The sequence below is a fragment of the Ornithorhynchus anatinus genome, chromosome 3 (genome assembly GCF_004115215.2).
Source record: "Ornithorhynchus anatinus isolate Pmale09 chromosome 3, mOrnAna1.pri.v4, whole genome shotgun sequence".
Taxonomy (NCBI): Eukaryota; Metazoa; Chordata; class Mammalia; order Monotremata; family Ornithorhynchidae; genus Ornithorhynchus; species Ornithorhynchus anatinus.
Window position 1 is genome coordinate 110,983,659 of NC_041730.1, and position 22,472 is coordinate 111,006,130.

The 22,472-nt window shown below is 46.5% G+C and overlaps 1 protein-coding gene across 3 annotated transcripts in view; it reads right to left on the reverse strand.

Moving 5' to 3' along the window:
- Positions 1-5,311: 5,311 nt before the first annotated feature.
- The window catches only part of LIPA (lipase A, lysosomal acid type), a 44,486-nt gene continuing 27,325 nt past the window's right edge, over positions 5,312-22,472 (reverse strand). For 2 of the 3 annotated variants that reach the window (XM_029060596.2, XM_029060595.2), the window contains 4 exons: positions 21,426-21,572; positions 16,826-16,897; positions 11,375-11,446; positions 5,312-7,058 (listed from right to left, as the gene is read on the reverse strand). In XM_029060596.2, the coding sequence (XP_028916429.1) occupies positions 6,825-7,058; positions 11,375-11,446; positions 16,826-16,897; positions 21,426-21,572 (525 nt within the window). In that variant the 3' untranslated portion in view covers positions 5,312-6,824. Of the gene's footprint in view, positions 7,059-7,104; positions 7,249-11,374; positions 11,447-16,825; positions 16,898-21,425; positions 21,573-22,472 lie in introns of those variants that run through there. The other variant, XM_039911551.1, reaches the window with a different exon arrangement.

Genomic DNA, 22,472 nt, shown 5'->3' on the forward strand with positions numbered 1-22,472 from the left:
GTAAAATGGGGATTGAAACTATGATCCACATGTGGGACAGGTACCATGTCCAACCCGATTTGCTTGTATCCACCCCAGTACTAAGTAGTGGCTCAGTGGAAAGAGTAGGGGCTGGGGAGTCAGCTGTGTGACTTGGGGCTCGGCCGTTTGTCAGCTGTGTGACTTTGGGCAAGTCACTTAACTTCTCGGTGCCTCAGTTACCTCATCTGTAAAATGGGGATTAAGACTGTGAGTCTCAGGTGGGACAACCTGATTACCCTGTATCTACCCCAGCGCTTAGAACAGTGCTCGGCACATAGTATGCGTATAACAAATACCAACGTTATTATTATTATTATTACCGTGCCTGGCACATAGTAAGCGCTTAAAAAATACTATTATTATTCTGGTTATTAGGACTGACTGCTCACCAGCACCGAAGAAGCCGCAAGTACAACACTGTCACCTTCTGGCCAACAACACGAAGTTGGCGTCCTTTCCTTTTTTTTTTTTGCCCTTCTCAGTAAGTATTCTCTCGATGAGGCCAGTTCATTCAATCGTATCTATTGAGCGCTCACTGTGTGCAGAGCACTGTACTAAGCGCTCGGAAAGTACAATTCGGGCACCACATAGAAACAATCCCTACCCAACAACGGGCTCAGAGTCTAGAAGGGGGAGACAGACAACAAAACAAAACAAGTAGACAGGCATCACTTCCATCAAAATAAATAGAGCCAGAGATAAATGCACATCATTAATAAAATAAATAGAGCAATAAATAGATACAAATATATACAAGTTTTGTCGGGAGGGGAAGGGGATAGAGCCGAGGGAGGGAGTCGGGGCGATGGGGAAGGGAGGAGGAGCAGAGGGAAAGGGAAGGCTCAGTCTGGGAAGGCCTCCTGGAGGAGGTGAGCTCTCAGTGGGGCTTTGAAGAGGGGAAGAGAGTTAGTTTGGTGGTTGTGAGGAGGGAGGGTATTCTAGGCCCGAGGTAGGACGTGGGCCAGGGGTTGATGGCAGGACAGGTGGGAACGAGGCCCAGTGGGGAGGTTAGCAGCAGAGGGGCGGAGTGTGCGGGCTGGGTTGTAGAAGGAGAGAAGGGAGGTGAGGTAGGAGGGGGCCAGGTGATGGAGAGCTTTGAAGCCAATACTGAGGAGTTGTCTGTTTCAAGCGAAGGTTGATAGGCAACCACTAGAGATTTTTGAAGAGGTTGCATGACATGCCCAGAGCGTTGCTGTAGAAAGATAATCCGGGCAGCGGAGTCAAGTATAGACTGAAGAGGGGAGACGGGAGGATGGGAGATCAGCAAGGAGCTGGCACCCTGCGGCAGATCTCTCTCTCTCTCTCTCTGGGGCAGCTCAGAATTCTCTGGAACTCAGTACCAATGCATTTGGTTCTCATGACTTTGGGTTCACCTAGGTGTCTGAGCTGATTAACTTGGCTCTACCCCAGCGCTCAGAACTGTAGTAAATGCTTAACAGATATGATAATAAAAATTAAGAAATCTGTAATTCACTGATGCTTACTGCAAGCAGAGCACTGCACTAGCTCCCTGGACCTCTCCTTCTCCCCAGGGAGGGACTTGATTTCTCCCTATCCAGAACCTACAAGCTGCCCCCGCCCAAAAAAAAAGAAACACCAAACTGGACAAGAAAACCAAACCTTCCACCCTGTTTTCTCTCGTCTAATACTTTCTCAGTGTACCTCAAGCTCATCTATCTTGCTGCTGACCTCTCATCCCCATCCTGCCTCTGGCCTGGAACGCCCTCCCTCCTCCTATCTGACGGTCAGTGAATCTCCCCCCATTCAAAGCTTTATTGAAAGCACATCTCTTCCAAGAGGCCTTCCCTGACTAAGCCCTCTTTTCCTCTTCTCCCACTCTCTTCTCCCACTCTCTTCTCCCACTCTCTTCTGGGTGGCCCTGACTTGTTCCCTTTATTCATCCCCACTCCCAGCTTCATATCTGTAACGTATTTATTTATTTACATTAATGTCAGTCTCCCTCTCTAGACTATAAGCTTATTGTGGGCAGGGAATGTGTCTGTATATTGTTATATTGTACTCTCCCAAGCACTTAGTACAGTGCTTGGCACAGAGTAAGCACTCAATAAATATGATTGACTGCTTCTTCACTCCGCCATGCACTCTGGCCCCAGTAGCTCTGAACGGACTCCTGGGGCCCTGAGAAGCTGGACGTGCAGTTGGATTCCTCCCCATCTCTGGATGGAGCTCATTCAGACCATTCCAGGCGCAGGAGGTGCTGCCAAAAGGGACCGGGAAAGACGTACAGAGTGAAGAAAAGGAAAAGCAAAGCATCCATGGGGCACTTGGATGCACTGGCCACAGGCAAGCCAAACTAAATCATCCTGGCCCTGCAACCTACTATCCAGATAAAAAGTTTTCATTAAAATGTTTTTTTTTACTCCACCTCTCTGTGACTTCCTCTAATCCTTTAAACTTTCAAATTACCCCTCCTCTAGACTGTAAGCCCACTGCGGGCAGGGAATTTGTCCGTTATATTGTAATATCGTACTTTCCCAAGCTCTTAGTACAGTGCTCTGCACTCAGAAAGTGCTCAGTAATAATAATGATGATAATAATGACAATGGTATTTGGTTTGCGCTTACTATGTGCCAAGCACTGTTCTAAACACTGGGGTAGATACAAGGTAATCAGGTTGGACACAGTCCCATCTGGGGCTCACAGATAAGGTAACTGAGGCCCAGTGAAGTGACTTGCCCAAGGTCACACAGCAGACAAGTGGCGGAGCTGGGATTAGAACCCATGACCTTCTGGCTCATTAAATACAATTGACTGACTGGTCACCAGGTCCACCTGTGCTTCTGCCGACCCCTTACACCCTGGGGATAGGGCGGGACCTTCCCAGCTCTGCCGACAACTAATACTGACTTTTTTTTTTTTGCTTCGTTGTCTGTCTCCCCCTTTTAGACTGTGTGCCCGGTTTTGGGTGGGTAGTGTCTCTATCTGTTGCCGAATTGTACATTCCAAGCGCTTAGTACATTGCTCTCGCACTCAGTAAGCGCTCAATAAATACGATTGAATGAATGAATGCCCAGCCCCATCCCCAGCAATCCCCTAATGGCACCGATTGTGAGTGACGGAAGATGTCGGGGTGTCTGCGGAGGGACAATTTAAAAAAACCAAAGTTGGCCGGGACGGGTTTGGGGTTTTGAGGCCCAGAGGATGGGTGTGGGTGGGACAAGGAGATTATTTGGGAAACTTGACCGGTTTAAGGAGGGCAGTGGAGTGGGAATGGGGGACGGAGTTGGAGCAGGAGACGGTCAGGGAAGGAAAGAAGTAGAAATGAAGTCATCCTTGGGCAGCATCAGAATCGATCTGTCTGGCACCGCTGGATGCATGCCTGCTTTGCCCAGTGAGACCAAATCCCGAGCTTCACGGAGTGACCATCCTGGAGGCCATTCCCCGTTTCGGCACAGGTAGGAGGGTTCGTGGGCAATGTGTGGGTTCCCACAGGAGAGAGACAAAAGCTACTGGCCCCAAAGTCCCCCTGCCCAAAGGACCTCGGACACCGGACCGCCAGGGAGATGGGGTGAAGGGACTACAAGGAGGCAGAGGCTGGGGAGGCCACTGAAGGGATGAGGAGCAGAGGAGTGGACCAGAACTCATGAGAAAGAGCAGCAGGAGGGAGCAAGCTTGTCCTTTTGGAGCTGAGGTTACCAACAATTGGAGGTGAATAATGAGCTCCTATTGAGTGTAAAGCATTGTACGAAGCGCTTGGGAATCCCTGCCCTGAAGGAGCTCTCAATGTTCGTTTTGTTTGCCTCCCACCTTCTACTGTGGGTGTCCCTCAAGGTTCAGTTCTGTGACCCCTTCTGTTCTCTGTTTACACCCATTTCCTTGGAGAATTCATTCGCTCCCATGGCTTTAACTATCGCCTCTACATCTCCAACCCTGAACTCTCTCTGCCTCCGCAGTCTCACATTTCCTCCTGCCAAGACGTCTCTACTTGAATGTCCTTCCGTCACCTCAAACTTAATATGTCTAAAGCAGAACTTATCTTCCCAGCCAAACCCCATCCTCCCCGACTTTCCCATCACTTTAGACGGCACCACCATCCGTCCTGTTTCCCTAGCCCGTAACCTCAGGGTTATCCTTGATTCCTCTCTTTTAACCCACGTATTCAATCCATCACTAAACCCTGTCGGTTCCACCTTCATTCACATCGCTAAAATCCGCCTTTCCCCGCCATCCAGATTACTTCGTTAATCCAATCCCTTAACCTATCCCACCTTGATTACTGTATCAGCCTCCTTGCTGACCTCCCTGCCTCCTGTCTCTCCCCACTCCAGTCCATACTTCACTTTGCTGCCTGGATCATTTTTTGACAAACGTGCAGGACGTTTCCCCACTCAAGAAACTCCGGGAGTTGCCCATCCACATCTACATCAGACAAAAACTCCTCACCATTGGCTTTAAAAGCACTCAATCACCTTGCCCCCTCCTACCTCACCTCATTACTCTCCTACTACAATCCAGCCCACACACTTCACTCCTCCGGTGATAACCTTCTCACTCTACCTCCATCTCCTCTGTCTCACCACTGACCCCTCGCCCACAACCTGCCTCTGGTCTAGTACACCCTTGCTCCTCATGTCCAAACAATGACTCTTCCCTATTTCAAAGCCTTATTTGAAACATTTCAAACATCTCCTCCAAAAGCTCTTCCCTGATTATGCCCTCTTTTCCTCTCTCCCACTCCCTTCTCTGTCGCCCTGACTTGCTCCCTTTATTCATCTCCGCTTCCAGCCCCATAGCACTTATGTACATACCTATAATTTATTTGTATTAACGTCTTTCCCTTTAGACTGCGAGCTTGTTGTGGGCAGGGAATGTGCCTGTTTATTGTTTTAGTGTACTCTCTCAAGCGCTTAGAACAGTGCTCGGCACACAGTAATCACTCACCATATACAATTGAATTGAATGAATGATCGCATCAGACCTCTCTCTGGAGTTGCAAGCTCCCATCCCAACTCTGACTTTGCAAAATAATAATAATAATGTTGGTATTTGTTAAGCACTTACTATGTGCAGAGCACTGTTCTAAGCGCTGGGCCTGATGGATACAGCACCGACTTGAGAGTCAGAAGGACCCGGGTTTTAATCCCAGCTCTGCCTCTTGTTTGTGTGACCTTGGGCAAGTCATTTCACTTCTCTGTGCCTTATCTCATCTGTATGGAGACTGTGAGCCCTATCTGAGCCAGGGACTGTGTCCAATCTAATTAGCTAGGTGACTGGCATGTACTAAGCAATTAAATACTATTTTAAAAAAACAAAGCACCCAAAACCCTGATTACAATGGAGGGAGGTAAAGGCAAACATTCACTACATTTTATTGATAAAAAATTTAACATTCTTAAAACATTCCATAAACATTATTTCTGAACATTTTTTGGCTGACTCAAATGTCCTTACTTCAAACTAGAAAATCAGATCACGGTCTTTCACATACTTTTCCTATTCATCAAATGGCAGTTGAGTGAAAGTTTTTATGAGAACACAAACTCATGGCTTTGTGTAGAACTGACAAATGCCTCAAATATTGCACACACACATATGTACACAAATGGCAAGCTAAAAGAACAGATGTGAAGGATACCCTGATGTAGGCAAGAAAGCAATATATTTTGTTTTTCATTATAGAAAAGTTAATATCTCTTTTCTGATTCAGGGTGGGATTTTCAGTGAGTTAGAGCAAATCAGAAAGGATACGTTTTTGGTGTAAGGTAGATGATTCTTTTTTTACCCCCTTGACATGGTTTCCAATCTTGCTTCAGTGGCTGCGAGCTTCACAAAGTTCAGCACGAGAGCTGCTCTGCTTCTCCCCCGCCATTTTTCTTAGAACGACATTTGGGACCATCACGAATCAATAGTAATTTCCAATATACAAATTTTAAAATGATCAACCAATGGTATTTATTGAGTGTTTAATGTGTATTGAGCATTGACCTAAAGCACCTGGGAAAGTACAGATTTGGAAGACAATGATAATGGAAACTGCTGGGAATCAGAAAGAATGAAATGAATATTTTGTGAGAGGTTCGGAGTAAGCCATCACCAAAGAAGTTGAAAAGCTCATTCTTTTAACCGTCTCCACTGGCAATATTATAAATGTGATTATTCTCAAGTGAACGAGCTTATACGTTCCACTTAATATCTGAGCTGATATGTAGTGAAAGCAGTAATGTTTTCAGCTGTCCAGTTTCTGTGACCAACACAATTAACACGCAATTAAGTCTCTGTGGTTTTAAAGTATTTCACAGAATGTAAAAATGCTATTTCCCTCAAGAATTATCCTGTGATTCATCAACAGAATCTGAACAGGGATGACAGCAAAATTCCACATTTAGTGGCACACCACTTCATCAGAAAACAGCTCAAGGATTTACCATCTTATTATTTCATTTCTCCCAGTCCCCCGTCGACTGCTCTTTGCACTTCCGGTACACTTCGTGACTTCATGTACTCTGACGTGGGTTCAATGGTGAGTGTGCTCTTCATGGAACATTAATTATGATAAGTATAGTTTTTGGACCAATCTTGCCACTTCCCATTCTCTCCCCTCCCTGCCCCCGCCACCCCGCCCCACCTCAAAAAATTTCAGCAAGTTAGTTGGCATCAGTCCATTCTGGGACAGTGAAATGCCCCTGTTTTCTGACAGAAAGAAATGTGGTTATGAACGATCTTCACATTCACCAGGGTGTTTTTTGAAATGATAAAGTTTAAGGCTACTGCAAGTAAAAACAATACATTTTCAGAACGTCCAATCGAACGCTTAATTCTAACTTGTCTCCCGGCCTGGGCCGTCACTGGTATTTCTTCATCAGATTGAGGATTTCATCATACAGGCGCTGAGGAGCATCCAAGCCCCAGATGAAATCCAGATGTTCCCACTCAGGAATATTCTTGTGGTAAACCAGCTGGGTAATTTGAGTCAATAACAACTGAGTATCTTTGGAGTCTGCCAGCCAGTCCTGACCACCGGTCCACACTGCAGTAGGCACCAGCATGTCTTTCACCTTGTACAAAGGAGGGCTTGTCTGGGAAAAGAGCCACAGGAGAAAAAACCTGAACAAAAGTCTGCCGAGTCACGTAAGAACACTAACATCTTTCACACTGTAGGAAGGAGGGCTTTTCTGGGAAAAGAGCCACAGAAGAAAAAACCCGAACAAAAGTTTCAGCACATGTAAGAACAATAACATCCTTCAAGTTATAGGAGGGAGGGCTTGTCTGGGAAAAGAGCCACAAAAGAAAAAACCTAAACCAAAGTCTGCAGAGTCATGTAAGAACAATAACATCCGAAAGGCTTGGTCTCTGGGTACCGAGATGGGGGACAGTGGAACTAGACTGAACTTGGGCCTTCTATCTTAATTTCAAAATTCCCATCAAGCTTTAGACAATGGTTTGCAAATAGTTTTAGCATTTTTTTTATTCCAAGCTATATGCTGCCAGAGATGAAAGCGAAAATCTCCTACACCAGGCAAGTCTTGTCCTATGCTGTCAAGTCATCTCCGACCCATAATGGCACCACGGACACATCTTTCCAAGAACGCCCCACCTCCATCTGCAGTCGTTCCAGTGGTGTATCCATAGAGTTTTCTCGGTAAAAATCCGGAAGTGGTTTACTATTGTCTCCTTCCGCGCAGTAATCTTAAATCTCCACCCTCGACTCTCTCTCATGTCGCTGCTGCCCAGCACAGGTGAGTTTTGACCTGTAGCAGATGGCCTTCCACTCGCTACCCCCTGGCCCAGCTATGAACGAAAATGGGTACGCCTATGCTTGACTCTCCCTCCGGTAGCTGAGACTAGGAGAGTACTGGAAGCTCTCCAGGTGCGACCCTGAGAGGGGCACCAGCTGGGTAGTCCCTAAATTGCCGTGGCTACCAGCACAGTGATATAGTGGCAGAAGACAAGGAGGTATTGAGCAGGGGGCAGAGGGAAGGGGTGAGAACTACTCCAGCTTGTCCTGAACCCCAGTGAGGATGGGGGAGACTCCACAAGTTGCCGGGCTGGGGTCTACATCCCACTGGCTGAAAAACAGGATCAGCAGGAGCACAGGTCCACCTTCCCCACCAGCCTGAGCTGTCATCTGATTCCCCATCCGGGGCTGTGATTGCTCGCACCCGGAGCAGAAGGCGCTGCTGGTTACCGACTGGCCGCCCGACTGGCCCCCCTGCTTCAGGCCAGCTCCACATTGGGTAATCCAAGCAGCGGCCAAGTCCAATCCCTCCCGAGGATAAAGGAAAAGCAGTCTCTGGGACATTTTTCACTCCATAAAGGAGAAGAATTCTCTGGGACATTTTTCACTCCACGTTGGCCGCATGGCCACTTACTGCTTTCCCATTGCGGCGTTCCAGGTGGTTCCTTTGACCGCTGCGGATCGCTCACGGATTCTTCTGACAACCCAGAATCGGCCACCCTCAAAGGACAGCCTTTTACGGCTGGGGATAGGAGGAGAAAGGAAGGGATTCACAGAGCCCCATTCCCCCCGCCACCCACGCTTGGGGTTTAGAGTCTCTCCTGACGCCGGGGTCCGGGACTACGGGTGCTGAGTGGGTGGAAAGAACAGCCCCTTCACAGCTTCTAGAGAAACTCATCGGACGACGTTGGGTTCACGTCTCCTGCAACCATTCACATTTTATCTCGTTATCTCTCTGAGGTAATTCCTCAGGATTCATCTTTTGTTTTATTTCAAGGGTTCACATTTTCCATACAGAGATCTCTCCCTCAGGAACTTTAAGCTCTCTGAGAACGGTGGCCCTGGTTCATCTCTCTGTATCTTCCCTTGCCCCTACCAGGAAGGTCTACCCACAGTGGCACACCACGCATAACCGACCACCTGACGAGGCCAGCTCAATGATCTGTCCGGCTAATTCACCGCTGCGTAGGCAGTGAGTCAATGACGCCAACTCCAACTGCACGTTCTCTCTGAACTACTCCCTGTCCCAAGTCCCCGAAAAGAGCCGGACCCCAGCTTGAGAATGTGAGATGCAACATGGCCTAGTGGAAAGAGCATGGGCCTGGGAGTCTAATCACAGCTTCACCATTTGTTTGCTGGGTGACCTTGAGCGAGTCACTTGACTTCTCAGTTCCCTCATCTGCAGGGATTCAATACCTAGTCTCCCTCCTACTTGAACTGTTAGACAAATGTGGGAGCCGATTACCTTTTACCTATCCCATAGCTTAGTACAGTGCTTGGCACACAGTAAGCACTTAAATACTATTACCATATTCACATCATCTCTCATTCACCCCACACATCCAATCTGTCACCGATGCCTGCCGGTCTCACCTTTACAATATCGCCAAGATCCGTCCTTTCCTCTCCACTCAAACGGCTATCTTACTGGTACAAGCTCTCATAATATCCCGGCTGGATTATTGTGTCAGTCTTCTCTCTGATCTCCCTTCCTCCTGTCTCTCCCCGCTCCAGTCTATATTCTTCATTCCGCTGCCCGGATCATCTTCCTGCAGAAACACTCTGGACATGTCTCTCCCCTCCTTAAAAACCTCCAGTGGTTGCCTATCAACCTCCGCATGAAACAAAAACTTCTCACTCTAGGCTTCAAGGCTCTCCATCCCCTTGCCCCTTCCTACCTCACCTCCCTTCTCTCTTTCTACTGCCCACCCCGCACGCTCGCTCCTCTGCCGCTCACCTCCTCATCGTCCCCCGTTCACGCCTATCCCGCCGTCGACCTCTGGCCCACGTCCTACCGCTGTCTTGAAATGCCCTCCCTCCTCACCTCCACCAAACTAACTCTCTTCCCCTCTTCAAAGCCCTACTGAGAGCTCACCTCCTCCAAGTGGTCTTCCCAGACTCAGTGTCCCCTTTTCCCTCTGCTCCCTCTCTGTTCCCCCTTCACCTCCTCTCAGCTAAGCCCCCTTTCCCTCCTTTCCCTCTGTTCCTCCCCCCTCCTTTCCCCTCCCCTCAGCACTGTGCTCATTTGTATATATTTTTATTACCTTATTTATTTTGTTAATGAGGTGTACATCCCCTTGATTCTATTTATCGTGATTAAGTTGTCTTGTTTTTTGTTCGTCTGTCTCCCCCGATTAGACTGTAAGCCCGTCAATGGGCAGGGATTGTCTCTGTTACTGAATTGTACATTCCAAGCGCTTAGTACAGTGCTCTGCACATAGTAATCCCTCAGTAAATATTATTGAATGAATGAATGATTATTATTATAGAGAGAACTCTCCCCATTTAGAAGGATGAAGACCATGAAAACAGATGCTGGAAAAGAAGAAAGCCTCAGAAATTTGGCCCACAACTGACAGAAAATGAACTAGCCTCATTTTCATTCATTCGTTGATTTATTCACTCAGTCATATTTACTGACGGCTTATTGTGTGCAGAGCACTGTACTAAGCACTTGGGAAGTACAATTCAGCAATAAAGAGAGACAATCCCTGCCCACAGCGGGCTTACAGTCTAGAAGGGGGAAACAGACACCAAAACAAGTAAACAGGAATCAATACCAATAAATAGAATTATAGACATATACACATCAAAACAAGTAAACAGGCGAAAATATAAATAAATACTATTATAGATATGTACACAGATACACAAGTGCTTTGGGGCAGGGAGAAGGGGGTAGAGTAAAGGGAGTGAGTTGAGGTGTTGCGGAGCACAAGGGGAGCTGAGGAAAAGGGGGGCTTGGTCTGGGAAGGCCTCTTGGGAGAGGGGAGCCTTCAGTAGGGCTTTGAAGGGGGGAAGTGTGATTGGTGGATTTGAGGAGAGAGGGTGTTCCAGGCCAGAGGTACGATGTGGGCCAGTGGTCGACGGTGGGATAGACGAGAACAAGGCACAGTGAGGTTAGCATCAGAAGAGTGGAGCGTATGGGCTGGAGAAGGAGAGAAGGAAGGTGAGGAAGGAGGGGGTAAGGTAATGGACAGCTTCGAAGCCAAGAGTGAGGAGTTTCTGTTTGATACGGAGAATGACAGGCAACCACTGGAGATTTTTGAGAAAGGGGGTGACAAGCCCAGAACATTTCTGTAGAAAGATAATCCAGGCAGCAGAGAGAATAGACTGAAATGGGGAGAGACAAGGGGTTGGGAGGTCAGAGAGGAAGCTGATGCAGTAATCCTGTCAGGATAGGATGAGTGACTGCGCTAACGTGGTAGTCGTTTGGATGGAGAGGAAATGGCGGATCTTGGCGATGTTGTGAAGTTGAGACCGGCAGGCTTTGGTGACGGAATGGACATGTGAGGTGAATGAGAGAGCGGAGTTAAGGATGACACTGAGGTTAAAGGCTTGTGAGATGGGAAGGATGGGCTTCCCATCTGAGAAGACTCATTCAAATGGGCTGCATTTTGACTACATGTCAAAGATCACTCACTTCCTATTTCTTACCTGGTTATAATGAAAATAATTCTTGGCCTTGCTCCCCCAGTCATAGGCTTTGAGCTCTCCAGATTTAACAGCCTAAAAAAAAGGTGGGAAAAAAGTTTATTCATTGTAAATATGTTTTATGATGTCTTCCCTGTTCGAGTGTAAGCTCCTTGGGAATAAGGAATGCATCACATCATACTTCTGAACTTCCCAGCACCTAATAGTGCTCAGCACAAGTAAGCGCTTAACAAATACTATAATTATTAATACAATCCATAAATGCTACTACTGCTGTCTTGCAGTAATCTAGTCCTGCACTACTGTAATAACAATAATAATAATAGTGGTATTTGTTAAGTGCTTACTATTTGCCAAGCACCGTTGTAAGTGCTGGAGTAGATACAAGCTAATTGGGTTGGATACAGTTCCTGACCCACATGGGGCTCACGGTCTTAATCCCCATTTTACAAATGAGAGAAGTGAGGCCCAGAGAAGTTACGTGACTTGCCTAAGGTCACACAGCAGACACGATGTGGAGCCAGGATTAGAACCCACGTCTTCTCACCTCCAGGCCTGTGCTCTTTCCACTAGCCACGCTGCTTCAACTCACCATTGTGAAGAAAGTGTGCTTAATGCCAACTTCTTCCTGGTTCACGTTAATCTTAAATTTTCATCTTAATCTTAATTTTAATCTTAATTTTAAGATTAATCTTAAATTTTGACATCTGAAGAGTTTAATAGCTTTAGGAAGAAGCTTCTTCGAAGCAACCAGACCTCAGATCACAAAACGCCTTCAATAGCTCTTTTCCCTGTTACAACCTGGTTCATACCCTGCTGCCACATAATAGGTTTTTGCTATTGTTTCATTGGAAACTTGGGTCCTGAGGTGGTTTTTCATAAAGGACATAATTAGTTTAAAATGGGAAAAAAATAAAGAGAAGTACTTCACTGTTCCCTTCCTTTTCCTGCTACTGAAAACAGTGATTCTATAACGTCAGGGCTACATTATTAGTCTCTGGTTATCCAATGGATCCTACTGAAGACTGGTAAGAGAGTTGTGGGGAAGGAAAAGATAAACTACATTTCCCAGGAATTAAGGGGCTGACTCATAGCCTCTGCACCACAGTGGTGGAGGGTCCTGTGCAGAGCTAAGTTCCTGTTGGGTCTTGACAAAGGTGGTGTAGGATTTCTGCTCACCCTCTTTCACTCTCCAGCTGCTGCTAAGCAAGTAATCTCTTCAGAGTTCACTCCGCGTGGGTAGGCCGCTTTCCTTAAATTAAGCTGATGGGAAGGAAGGCCCCAGAAGAGGGGGGCTGATGAACTATTAGGGTGCTTCCTGGTATACAGCTTAGCTTGTGTTGTATCTCTCTGTGTTCTGAATTAAATCCTGTTTGTTAATCCTACTTGTTCGTGGGTGTTGCTCAACCAAGGCCTATAAACCATTTTAATGGAATCCTTGGGGGAATTAAGGTCTACTCCTTCCTTTGATGCTTATAAACACAGGAAGGCTGGTGCTGTTCCACCTTTTATTTTAAATGTTGACGTTAAATTGCTCTTATCTATTTTAGCCAGTCATTACATTCATATTAGAATGAAATTAACTGGTTCACAAATCATCAATTAGTTCAGTGTCCAGTATTGGACACCACAGGATTTTGGAAAAAGGCAGAGTTCCTACCCTCAAGTAGGCATCAATCTATGATGTCACGCTTCAATTTGTAACAATCTTGGAGCTCTGCTTGTAGAATGATCTTCCAGCCTTTTGTAGGCGCATCTAAAATATTTTAAATGTGGGTTTTGGTAGAGGAAAACTACTATGAAAAATATTTGCTGCATTTGTTGTAAAGTTCTAAATTTTAGCATATTCTCTCTGAAGTCTGGACCTTTCTTTAGTTAATTTTAAGTGCTGACAATTTTAAGCTGACAGTAATTGACCTAATGAAAGAAACGGTTGGGACTGTAAGCTGTAAACTGTAAGCTCGTTGTGGGCAGGGAATGTGTCTGTTTATTGTTGTACTGTATTCGCCCGAGCGCTTAGTACAGTACTCTGCACACAGTAAGCATTCAATAAATACAACTGAATGAATGAATGAATTTATAAGTCTACAGTGAAGAAACTCCAATTTTAGACCAGGGAGAAACCCAAATTCTCCTTTGCACTCTAACAGGTGACAGGAAATACACCTTGCAGCTACGGCCTAATGGGGAAAGCAAAGGCCTGTGAATCATGGGCTCCTAGCTCTGTCCCTGGACTACTGTGTGACACTGGGCAAGTCACTTAACCTCTCGGGGACTCAGTTTCCTCATAAGTAAACTACAGATAAGATGCTTGTTCACCCCTTCTCTTACACTGTGAGCCCAAAATGGAGCAAGAACTGCATCCAATCTAATTAACTGGTAGAACTGAATGAGAGGATAATAAATGCCACTATTATTATTAATAGAATATATAGTATGTTTGAAGTGCTGGCTTTTCCCCTATCCATCCTCCCTTCTGCATTGACTATTGGCTGGACATCCCCTTAAACGTTTTGATACTCAGCCCTGTCCCACAGCAATTATGCCCAAATCCTTCTTTCCCAGTTCTCCTATCTGTAATTTATTTATTTATAGTAGTGTTGCTTACAGTGTGGGGGAAGTTTATTTCCCCTATAACTCTACTATTTCACCCACCCCTAATCTACTTGAATGTTTGTCTTCCTCCGTGGACTGTAAATTATTTGTGGGTAGGGGTCACATCTACCAACTCTGCTGTGCTGATAGAGAAAAAGAGCATAACCAGCCTGGTCAAGAAATTAGCAGCCAAAGGAGGGTTGAGTACCAAAGAGAAGCAACGTGGTCTAATGGAGAGAGCCAAGGCCTGGGAGTCAAAAGATCATGAGTTCTAATCCCGGTTCTGCCACCAGTCTGCTTTGTGGCCTTGGCCACGTCACTTTACTTCTCTGGGCCTCAGTTACCTCATCTGTAAAATGGGGATTAAGACTGTGAGCCCCATTTGGGACAGGGATTGTGTCCAACCTGATTAGCTTGTATCAACCCCGGGGCTTAATACAGTACCTGACACATAGTAAAAGTGCTTACTTAACAAAAGACAAAAAAAAACACCAAAACAAAACAAAACAAAAAAACAAAACAGTGCTATAGACAGGTCAGTTCCCACATCCAGGCTCAGGGTGTAGAAGCAGGGGAGGAAATTAAGGGCTTCTACTCAACAACCATTTCTGGTTGTTGTGAACCAGTTAACGCTCCACCCCCCCCGCCGCTCACCTCCTCACCGTCCCCCGTTCACACCTATCCCGCCGTCGACCTCTGGCCCACGTCCTACCGCTGTCTTGGAATGCCCTCCCTCCTCACCTCTGCCAAACTAACTCTCTTCCCCTCTTCAAAGCCCTACTGAGAGCTCACCTCCTCCAAGAGGCCTTCCCAGACTGAACTTCAACTTTTCCCTCTGCTCCCCCTCTGCCCCTCCTCTGCTCCCTCTCTGTTCCCCCTTCACCTCCCCTCAGCTAAGCCCCTTTCCCTCCCTTTCCCTCCGCTCCTCCCCCTCTCCCTTCCCCTCCCCTCAGCACTGTGCTCATTTGTATATGTATTTATTACCCTATTTATTTTGTTAATGAGGTATACATCCCCTTGATTCTATTTATCGTGATTAAGTTGTCTTGTTTTTGTCCATCTGTCTCCCCCGATTAGACTGTAAGCCCGTCATTGGGCAAGGATTGTCTCTATCTGTTACCGAATTGTACATTCCAAGTGCTTAGTACAGTGCTCTGCAAATAGTAAGCGCTCAATAAATACTACTGAATGAATGAATGATAGAGAGCTGTCAGCCCACTAAATTTACAAGTCTAATTGTTCCAGACCAGAGATAATAATAATAATAACATTGGAACTTGTTAAGCGCTTACTATGTGCAGATCACTGTTCTAAGCGCTGGGGTAGATATAGGGTAATCAGGTTGTCCCACACGAGGCTCACAGTCTTAATCCCCATTTAACAGATGAGGTAACTGAGGCTCAGAGAAGTTAAGTGACTTGCCCAGTCACACAGCTGACAAGCGGCGGAGCAGGGATTCAAACCCTTGACCTCTAAGTCCAGGCTCTTTCCACTGAGCCACGAGAGATGTGGGGTGTATCAATCAGTGGTATTTACTGGACACTTACTTTGTGCCCGCCACCTAAAACTCAACATGAGCGAGACTGAGCTCCTCATTTTCCCTCCCAAACCCGGTCCTCTCCCAGACTTCTCTATCACCGTAGATGGCACGACCATCCTTCCTGTCGATCAGGCCCGCGATCTCGGTGTCATCCTTGACTCGTCTCTCTCGTTCACCCCACGCATCCTATCCGTTACCGAGACCTGCCGGTTTCACCTTTACAATATCGCCAAGATCCGCCCTCTCCTCTCCACCCAAACGGCTACCTTACTGCTACGGGCTCTCGTTATATCCCGGCTAGACTACCGTGTCAGCCTTCTCTCTGACCTCCCTTCCTCCTCTCTCGCCCCGCTCCAGTCTATTCTTCACTCCGCTGCCCGGCACATCTTCCTGCAGAAACGATCTGGGCATGTCACTCCCCTTCTTAAACATCTCCAGTGGTTGCCTATCGACCTCTGCTCCAAACAAAAACTCCTCACTCTAGGCTTCGAGGCTCTCCATCACCTCGCCCCTTCCTACCTCTCCTCCCTTCTCTCTTTCTACCGCCCACCCCGCACGCTCCGCTCCTCCGCCGCCCACCTCACCGTCCCTCGGTCTCGCCCATTCCGCCGTCGACCCCCGGGCCGCGTCCTCCCACGGTCCCAGAACGCCCTCCCTCCTCACCTCCGCCAAACTAATTCTCTTCCCCTCTTCAAAACCCTACTTAAACTCACCTCCTCCAAGAGGCCTTCCCAGACTGAGCTCCTCTTCTCCCTCTACTCCCTCTACCACCCGCCCTTCACCTCTCCGCAGCTTAACCCTCTTTTCCCCCCATCTCCCTCTGCTCCTCCCCCTCTCCCTTCCCATCCCCTCAGCACTGTACTCGTCCGCTCGACTGTATATATTTTCATCACCCTATTTATTTTGTTAATGAAATGTACATCGCCTCGATTCTATTCAGTCGCCATTGTTTTTACAAGATGTTCTTCCCCTCGACTCTATTTATCGCCATCGTTCTCGTCTGTCCGTCTCCCCCGATTAGACCGTAAGCCCGTCAAACGGCAGGGACCGTCTCTATCTGTTGCCGACTTGTTCATTCCAAGCGCTTAGTACAGTGCTCTCACATAGTAAGCGCTCAATAAATACTATTGAATGAATGAATGCAGAGCACTGTACTAAATACTTGGGAGAGTACAATATTCAGCTTACTCTGCAGCCTGCTAAACTAAGCAACACCTTCCTATAACAACAGAACAAAGTTTAGAAGATCCCGGCACCATGGCCTAGTCTGACCCTTCTAACCAAACACCAGCAGGGAATTGGGACATCAGGTCCCTTACCTGACTCCAGTGAATCATGTTCTGCACAGATGTTCCAGCCGGGCAGTGTGTGCTGTAAACGTCAATCCGGGACTGAGAAACAAACATCGTTTCATTAGAAAATGAAGTTGGCCTTTCAACGATAAGGACTACTCTTTTTTCACCTTTCAAGATAATTTTAAGAGACACAGGACTTAGTTTCCAAAAAATGATTCTATGTAATTTGACACATTATAATAATAACAAAACTAATAAACTAATAATGGTGGTATCTGTTACACGTTTAATATGTGATGAACACCGGGGGTGGGGGAGAGAGACGATAATCAAGTTGCACCAGTCCCTGTCCCTCTTCAGGTTCAAAGTCTCAGTGATACCAGTCATTATCTCCCGACTCAGTACTGACCCTATATTTTAACCGTATGAACACATTATTCTCTCTTTCTTTTTTGTGAGATTTCACAAGGATATCAAAATGTAAAAGCAGCATGGCCTAGTAGATAGAGCACAGGTCTGGGAGTCAGAGAACCTGCGTTCTAATCCCAGCTCTACCATTTGCCTTCTGTGTGTGACCTGGGGTAAATCATTTGACTACTTTTTTTTAAGAAAATGTTATCTGTTAAGCACTCACTATGTCTCGGTCACTGTTCTAAACACTGGGGTAGATATAAGTGAATTAGGTGAATCAGGTCAATCCCTGTCCCTGAGGGAGCTCACCTTCTAGACTGTAAGCCCGGTGTGGGCAGGGATTGTCTCTACTGCTGAATTGTACTTTCCAAGCACTCAGTACAGTGCTCTGCACAGAGTAAGCGCTCAATAATTGCAATTGAATGAATTGAGTGAATGAGTGAATCTAAGTAGGAAGGAGAACAGGAGAAGTGAAGCACAGAAAAATTGAGTGCCTCAGTTCCCTCATCTGCAAAATGGGGATTTAATACCTGTTCTTTCTCCTGCTTAGACTGTGAGCCCTATGTGGGACCTGATTATCTTGTATCTACCCCAATGCTGATTACAGTGCCTGACACATAGTAAGCACTCAACAAATACCACTATTATTATCATTGTTAATAAACTCTGTTCTGCAGCAGCAAAACAAAACACTCATTGGCATAAATTAAAGTCAGGAAGTGACAAAGACCCATCAATCAATCAGCTGTATTTACTGACTGCCTACTTTGCACAGAGCATTGTACTAAGTGCTTGGGGGAGTACAATGTAACAGGCGGCGGACACTTTCCCTGCCCACAGTGACCTTACAGTCTAGAGGACCCATCTTTTGTAATTTCACCAACCCATGCTGCAAGACAGTCAATGAGTAAAACAGCACCGGTGAACTACCTACTTTGCAACATTAACATTTATGCAGGCTACGAGAAACAGTAAGCAGTGCGGCCTAGTGGAAAGAGCACAGGTCTGGGAGTCAGAAGACTTGGATTCTAAACCCAGTTCTGCCAACTGCTTGCTGTAGGACCTTGAACAAGTCACTAATTTCTCTGTGCCTCAGTTACCTCATCTGAAAAATGGGGATTAAATCCTCCTCCCTCCACCTTAGACTGTGAGCCCCGTGTGGGCAGGAACTGTGTCCAACCTGATAAACTTGCACCTAGTCCAGTGCTTAGAACAGTGTAAGAACATATATCTAACATTTGTTAAACACTTACTATATGTTCTAAGATATACTAGATAGGCTTCAAGGCTCTCCATCCCCTTGCCCCCTCCTACCTCTCCTCCCTTCTCTCTTTCTACCGCCCACCCCGCACGCTCTGCTCCTCTGCCGCCCACCTTCTCACCGTCCCCCGTTCTCGCCTATCCCGCAGTTGACCCCTGGGCCACGTCCTCCCGCGGTCCTGGAACGCCCTCCCTCCTCACCTCCGCCAAACTCATTCTCTTCCCTTCTTCAAAACCCTACTTAAAGCTCACCTCCTCCAAAAGACCTTCCCAGACTGAGCTCCCCTTTTCCCTCTGCTCCCTCTACCCTCCCTTCACCTCTCCGCAGCTAAAACCTCTTCTTCCCCCTTTCCCTCTGCTCCTCCCCCATCCCTTCCCATCCCCTCAGCTCTGTATTCGTCCTCTCAACTGTATATATCTTCATCACCCTATTTATTTTGTTAATGAGACGTACATCACCTTGATTCTACTTATTTGCGATTGTTTTAATGAGATGTTCTTCCCCTTGATTCTATTTATTGCCATTGTTCTTGTCTGTACTAAGCGCTTGGAATGTACAATTCAGCAACGGATAGAGACAATCCCTGCCCAATGACAGGCTTACAGTCTAATCGGGGGAGACAAAAATAAGACAACGTAATTACGATAAATAGAATCACGGGGATGTACACCTCATTAACAAAATAAATAGGGTAATAAAAACATATACAAATGAGCACAGTGCTGAGGGGAGAGGAAGGGAGAGGTGGAGGAGCAGAGGGAAAGGGGGCTTAGCTGAGGGGAAGTGAAGGGGGGAAGCGAAGGGGGAGGGAGCAGAGGGCGGAGGGGGAGCAGAGAGGGAGCAGAGGGAAAAGGGGAAGCTCAGTCTGGGAAGGCCTGCCGGAAAAGGTGAGCTCTCAGTAGGGCCTTGAAGAGGGGAGGAGAGTTAGTTTGGCGGAAGTGAGGAGGGAGGGCATTCCGGGACCGCAGAGGGGCGCGGGCCAGAGGTCTCCGGAAGAATAGGCGTGAACGGGGGACGGTGAGGAGGTGGGTAGCAGAGAAGCGGAGTGTGTGGGCAGTGGAAAGAGAGAAGGGAGGTGAGGTAGGAAGGGGCAAGGTGATGGAGAGCCTTGAAGCCCAGAATGAGAAGTTTTTGTTTCGTGCAGAGGTTGATAGGCAACCACTGGAGGTTTTTGAGGAGGGGAGAGACATGCCCAGAGCGTTTCTTTAGGAAGATGGTCCGGGCAGCGGAATGAAGAATAGACTGGAGCAGGGAGAGACAGGAGGAAGGGAGATCAAAGAGAAGGCTGACACAATAATCCAGCCGGGATATTATGAGAGCTTGTACCAGTAGGATAGCCATTTGGATGGAGAAGAAAGGGTGGATCTTGGCGATATTGTAAAGGTGAGACCAGCAGGCATTGGTGACGGATTGGATGTGTGCGGTGAATGACAGAGCTGAGTCAGTTCATAGTAAGTGCTTAACTAATACCACAATTATTATTGTTATTTTTTATTGTATTTGCTAAGGGCTAACTATATGCAAAGCACTGACTTAAGTGCTGGGGTAGATACAAGCTAATTAGGCTGAACACAGTACCTGTCCCACACGGGGCTCACAGCCTTAATCCTCGTTTTATAGATGAGGTAACTGAGGCACAGAGAAGTGAAGCGACTTGCCCAAGATCACGTATCAGACAAGTGGCAGAGCCGGGATTAGAATTCAGGTCCTCTGACTCCCAGACCCATGGTCTTTCCATTAGGCCATGCTGCTAATGTTATTATTAGGACTGTGCTGCCAACAGGTCCTGTAATAATAATTATTTCAGAATTTGTTAAGCATTTACTGTACCGGGGCCTGGGGTGGATACAAGCAGAGAGTGTTGACCACAGTCCCTGACCCTCATAGAAGAGAGAACACATATTGAATCATTTTAAAGAGGAGGTACCTGAGGCACAGAGAAGAAAGTGACTTGCCCAAGGTCACACAGCAGACAAGTGGCGGAGCCAGGATTAGAACCCACGACCTCTGACTCCCAGGCCTGTGCTCTATCCACTACTGCTTACATAAAACAACATTTCATGCATTTTGCAGGGTGATGCACTCCTGCCTACTCACCACAGCCAGGCCCCAGCGGGAACACTACTAGCATGTAAGAGAGAGACCAAGCGGCACTAGCATCGATTCTTTTGCACAGATACTTGGCCCAGAAATTCCGGGACCTGAGGTTTTTCCATCATTCTCGAGAGGAGACTTGATTGACTCATTAGCAACATGGCCTTATTTGTATAATTCCCAGTACATTCAAAAAGTCGAAGAGAAAGGTGATAGAGAATCACTCTTTTGGCCTGGTTAAAGGTTTCAGATAAGTAGAAGTGCTCTGTGCCTCTGCAGAGTTAGTCAAACTAGTATAACTAGAGCTTGATTTCTCATTTAAAAAAAGTTCTGTTGGAAGCAGCGTGGCCCAGAAGAAAGAGCACGGGTTTGGGAGGCAGAGGATCTGGGTTCTAATCTCTGCACTAACACCTGCCTGCTGTGTGACCCTGGGTAAGCCATTTTCATTCTCTGTGTTCTGGTTTCCTCATCTCTACGATGGGGATTCAATACGTGTTTTCCCTTCTACTTAGACTGTGAGCCCCAGGATGGACAGGAACTGTGCCCAACCTGAAAAATCTTGTCTATACCTGCGTGCTTAGTACAGTGGTTGGCACATAAATAAGTGCTTAACAATGGCAGAATTCTTCTTCTTCTAATTTCCTATTAACTATCACCAGACCAAAATTTGCTAGGAAATAATATAAAACATTAGAATTAAATTAGTTTTCATGAATGTAATGACGGCCATATGTTTTAACAATCACCTTCCCCCAGAGTGAATATGAATCATCAGTACATCAAAGGAAAATGGGCAAATATTTAAATATAAAATGAATACTCATCCGAAGCAAGCTCTCGGAAGCCTTCAATACATACCATATTCAGGTTTCTCTCGTTAAATCCACAAAGAACAAAGAAGAGGTTGCCACAGAGTTCTTTCAGTATTCTGTGAGTACACACGTGGATAGCAAGCCATTTTATAATTGCAGTCTGGGGCAAAAATTCCCTTGTTCCAAATATTTCCTGAAAAAACAAAGAGAAGCCCCCATTCATTAGAGTTTCCTTATGGTAAACTGTCTTATCCCTCTGATAGTGGGAATAGTAGTACCCCATAGTACTTAAGAACATATTTATAAATTATACATTATAAATTATTTATTTATATTAATATGCCTCTCCCCCCAGGTTGTAAATTCGCTGAGGGCAGTGAAGTGCATACTACAGAGCTCTACAGTAAGTGCTCAAATACCACTGATGATGACGATAACTGATAATAATGATAATTGTATTTGTTAAGCACTTACTATGCGCCAGGCACTGTACTAAGCACTGGGGTGGATACAAGGAATTAGGGTTGGACACGGTCCCTGTCCCAGGTGGGGCTCACAGTCTCTATCCCCATTTTACAGATGAGGTAACTGAGGCACAGAGAAGTGATTTGCCCAAGGTCACACGGCAGACAAGTGGGGGAGCCTGGATTAGAATCCATGAGCTTCTGGCTCCCAGGGTCACGTTCCATCAGCTAGGCCGTGCTGCTGCTCCATAAGTGCTGTGCGATTGAGGGTGGGATGAATATTGAGTGCTTAGTGGCTACAGATTCAAGTGCATAGGTGTCTCAGAGTGAAGGAAAATGAAGGTTTAGCCAGGAAAGGCCTCTAGGAGATGATACGATTTTAATACGGCTTTGAAGATGGGGAGAGTGACGGTTTGCCCGAAATGAAGGGGGGGGGGGGGGGAGTCCAGGTCCAACACCACTATTATTAACATCACTATTATTCTTTATGCAATTTTTCAATAGTGTTGGGCTGAGTTGCAACCCAAGATCCTAGCATAGTCTGCTCTAATACCAGAAAGCCAGAAGCAATTAATCTGTTAGTGTTACTTATTGAGTGCTTACGCTGTACTATGTACAGAGCACTGTAC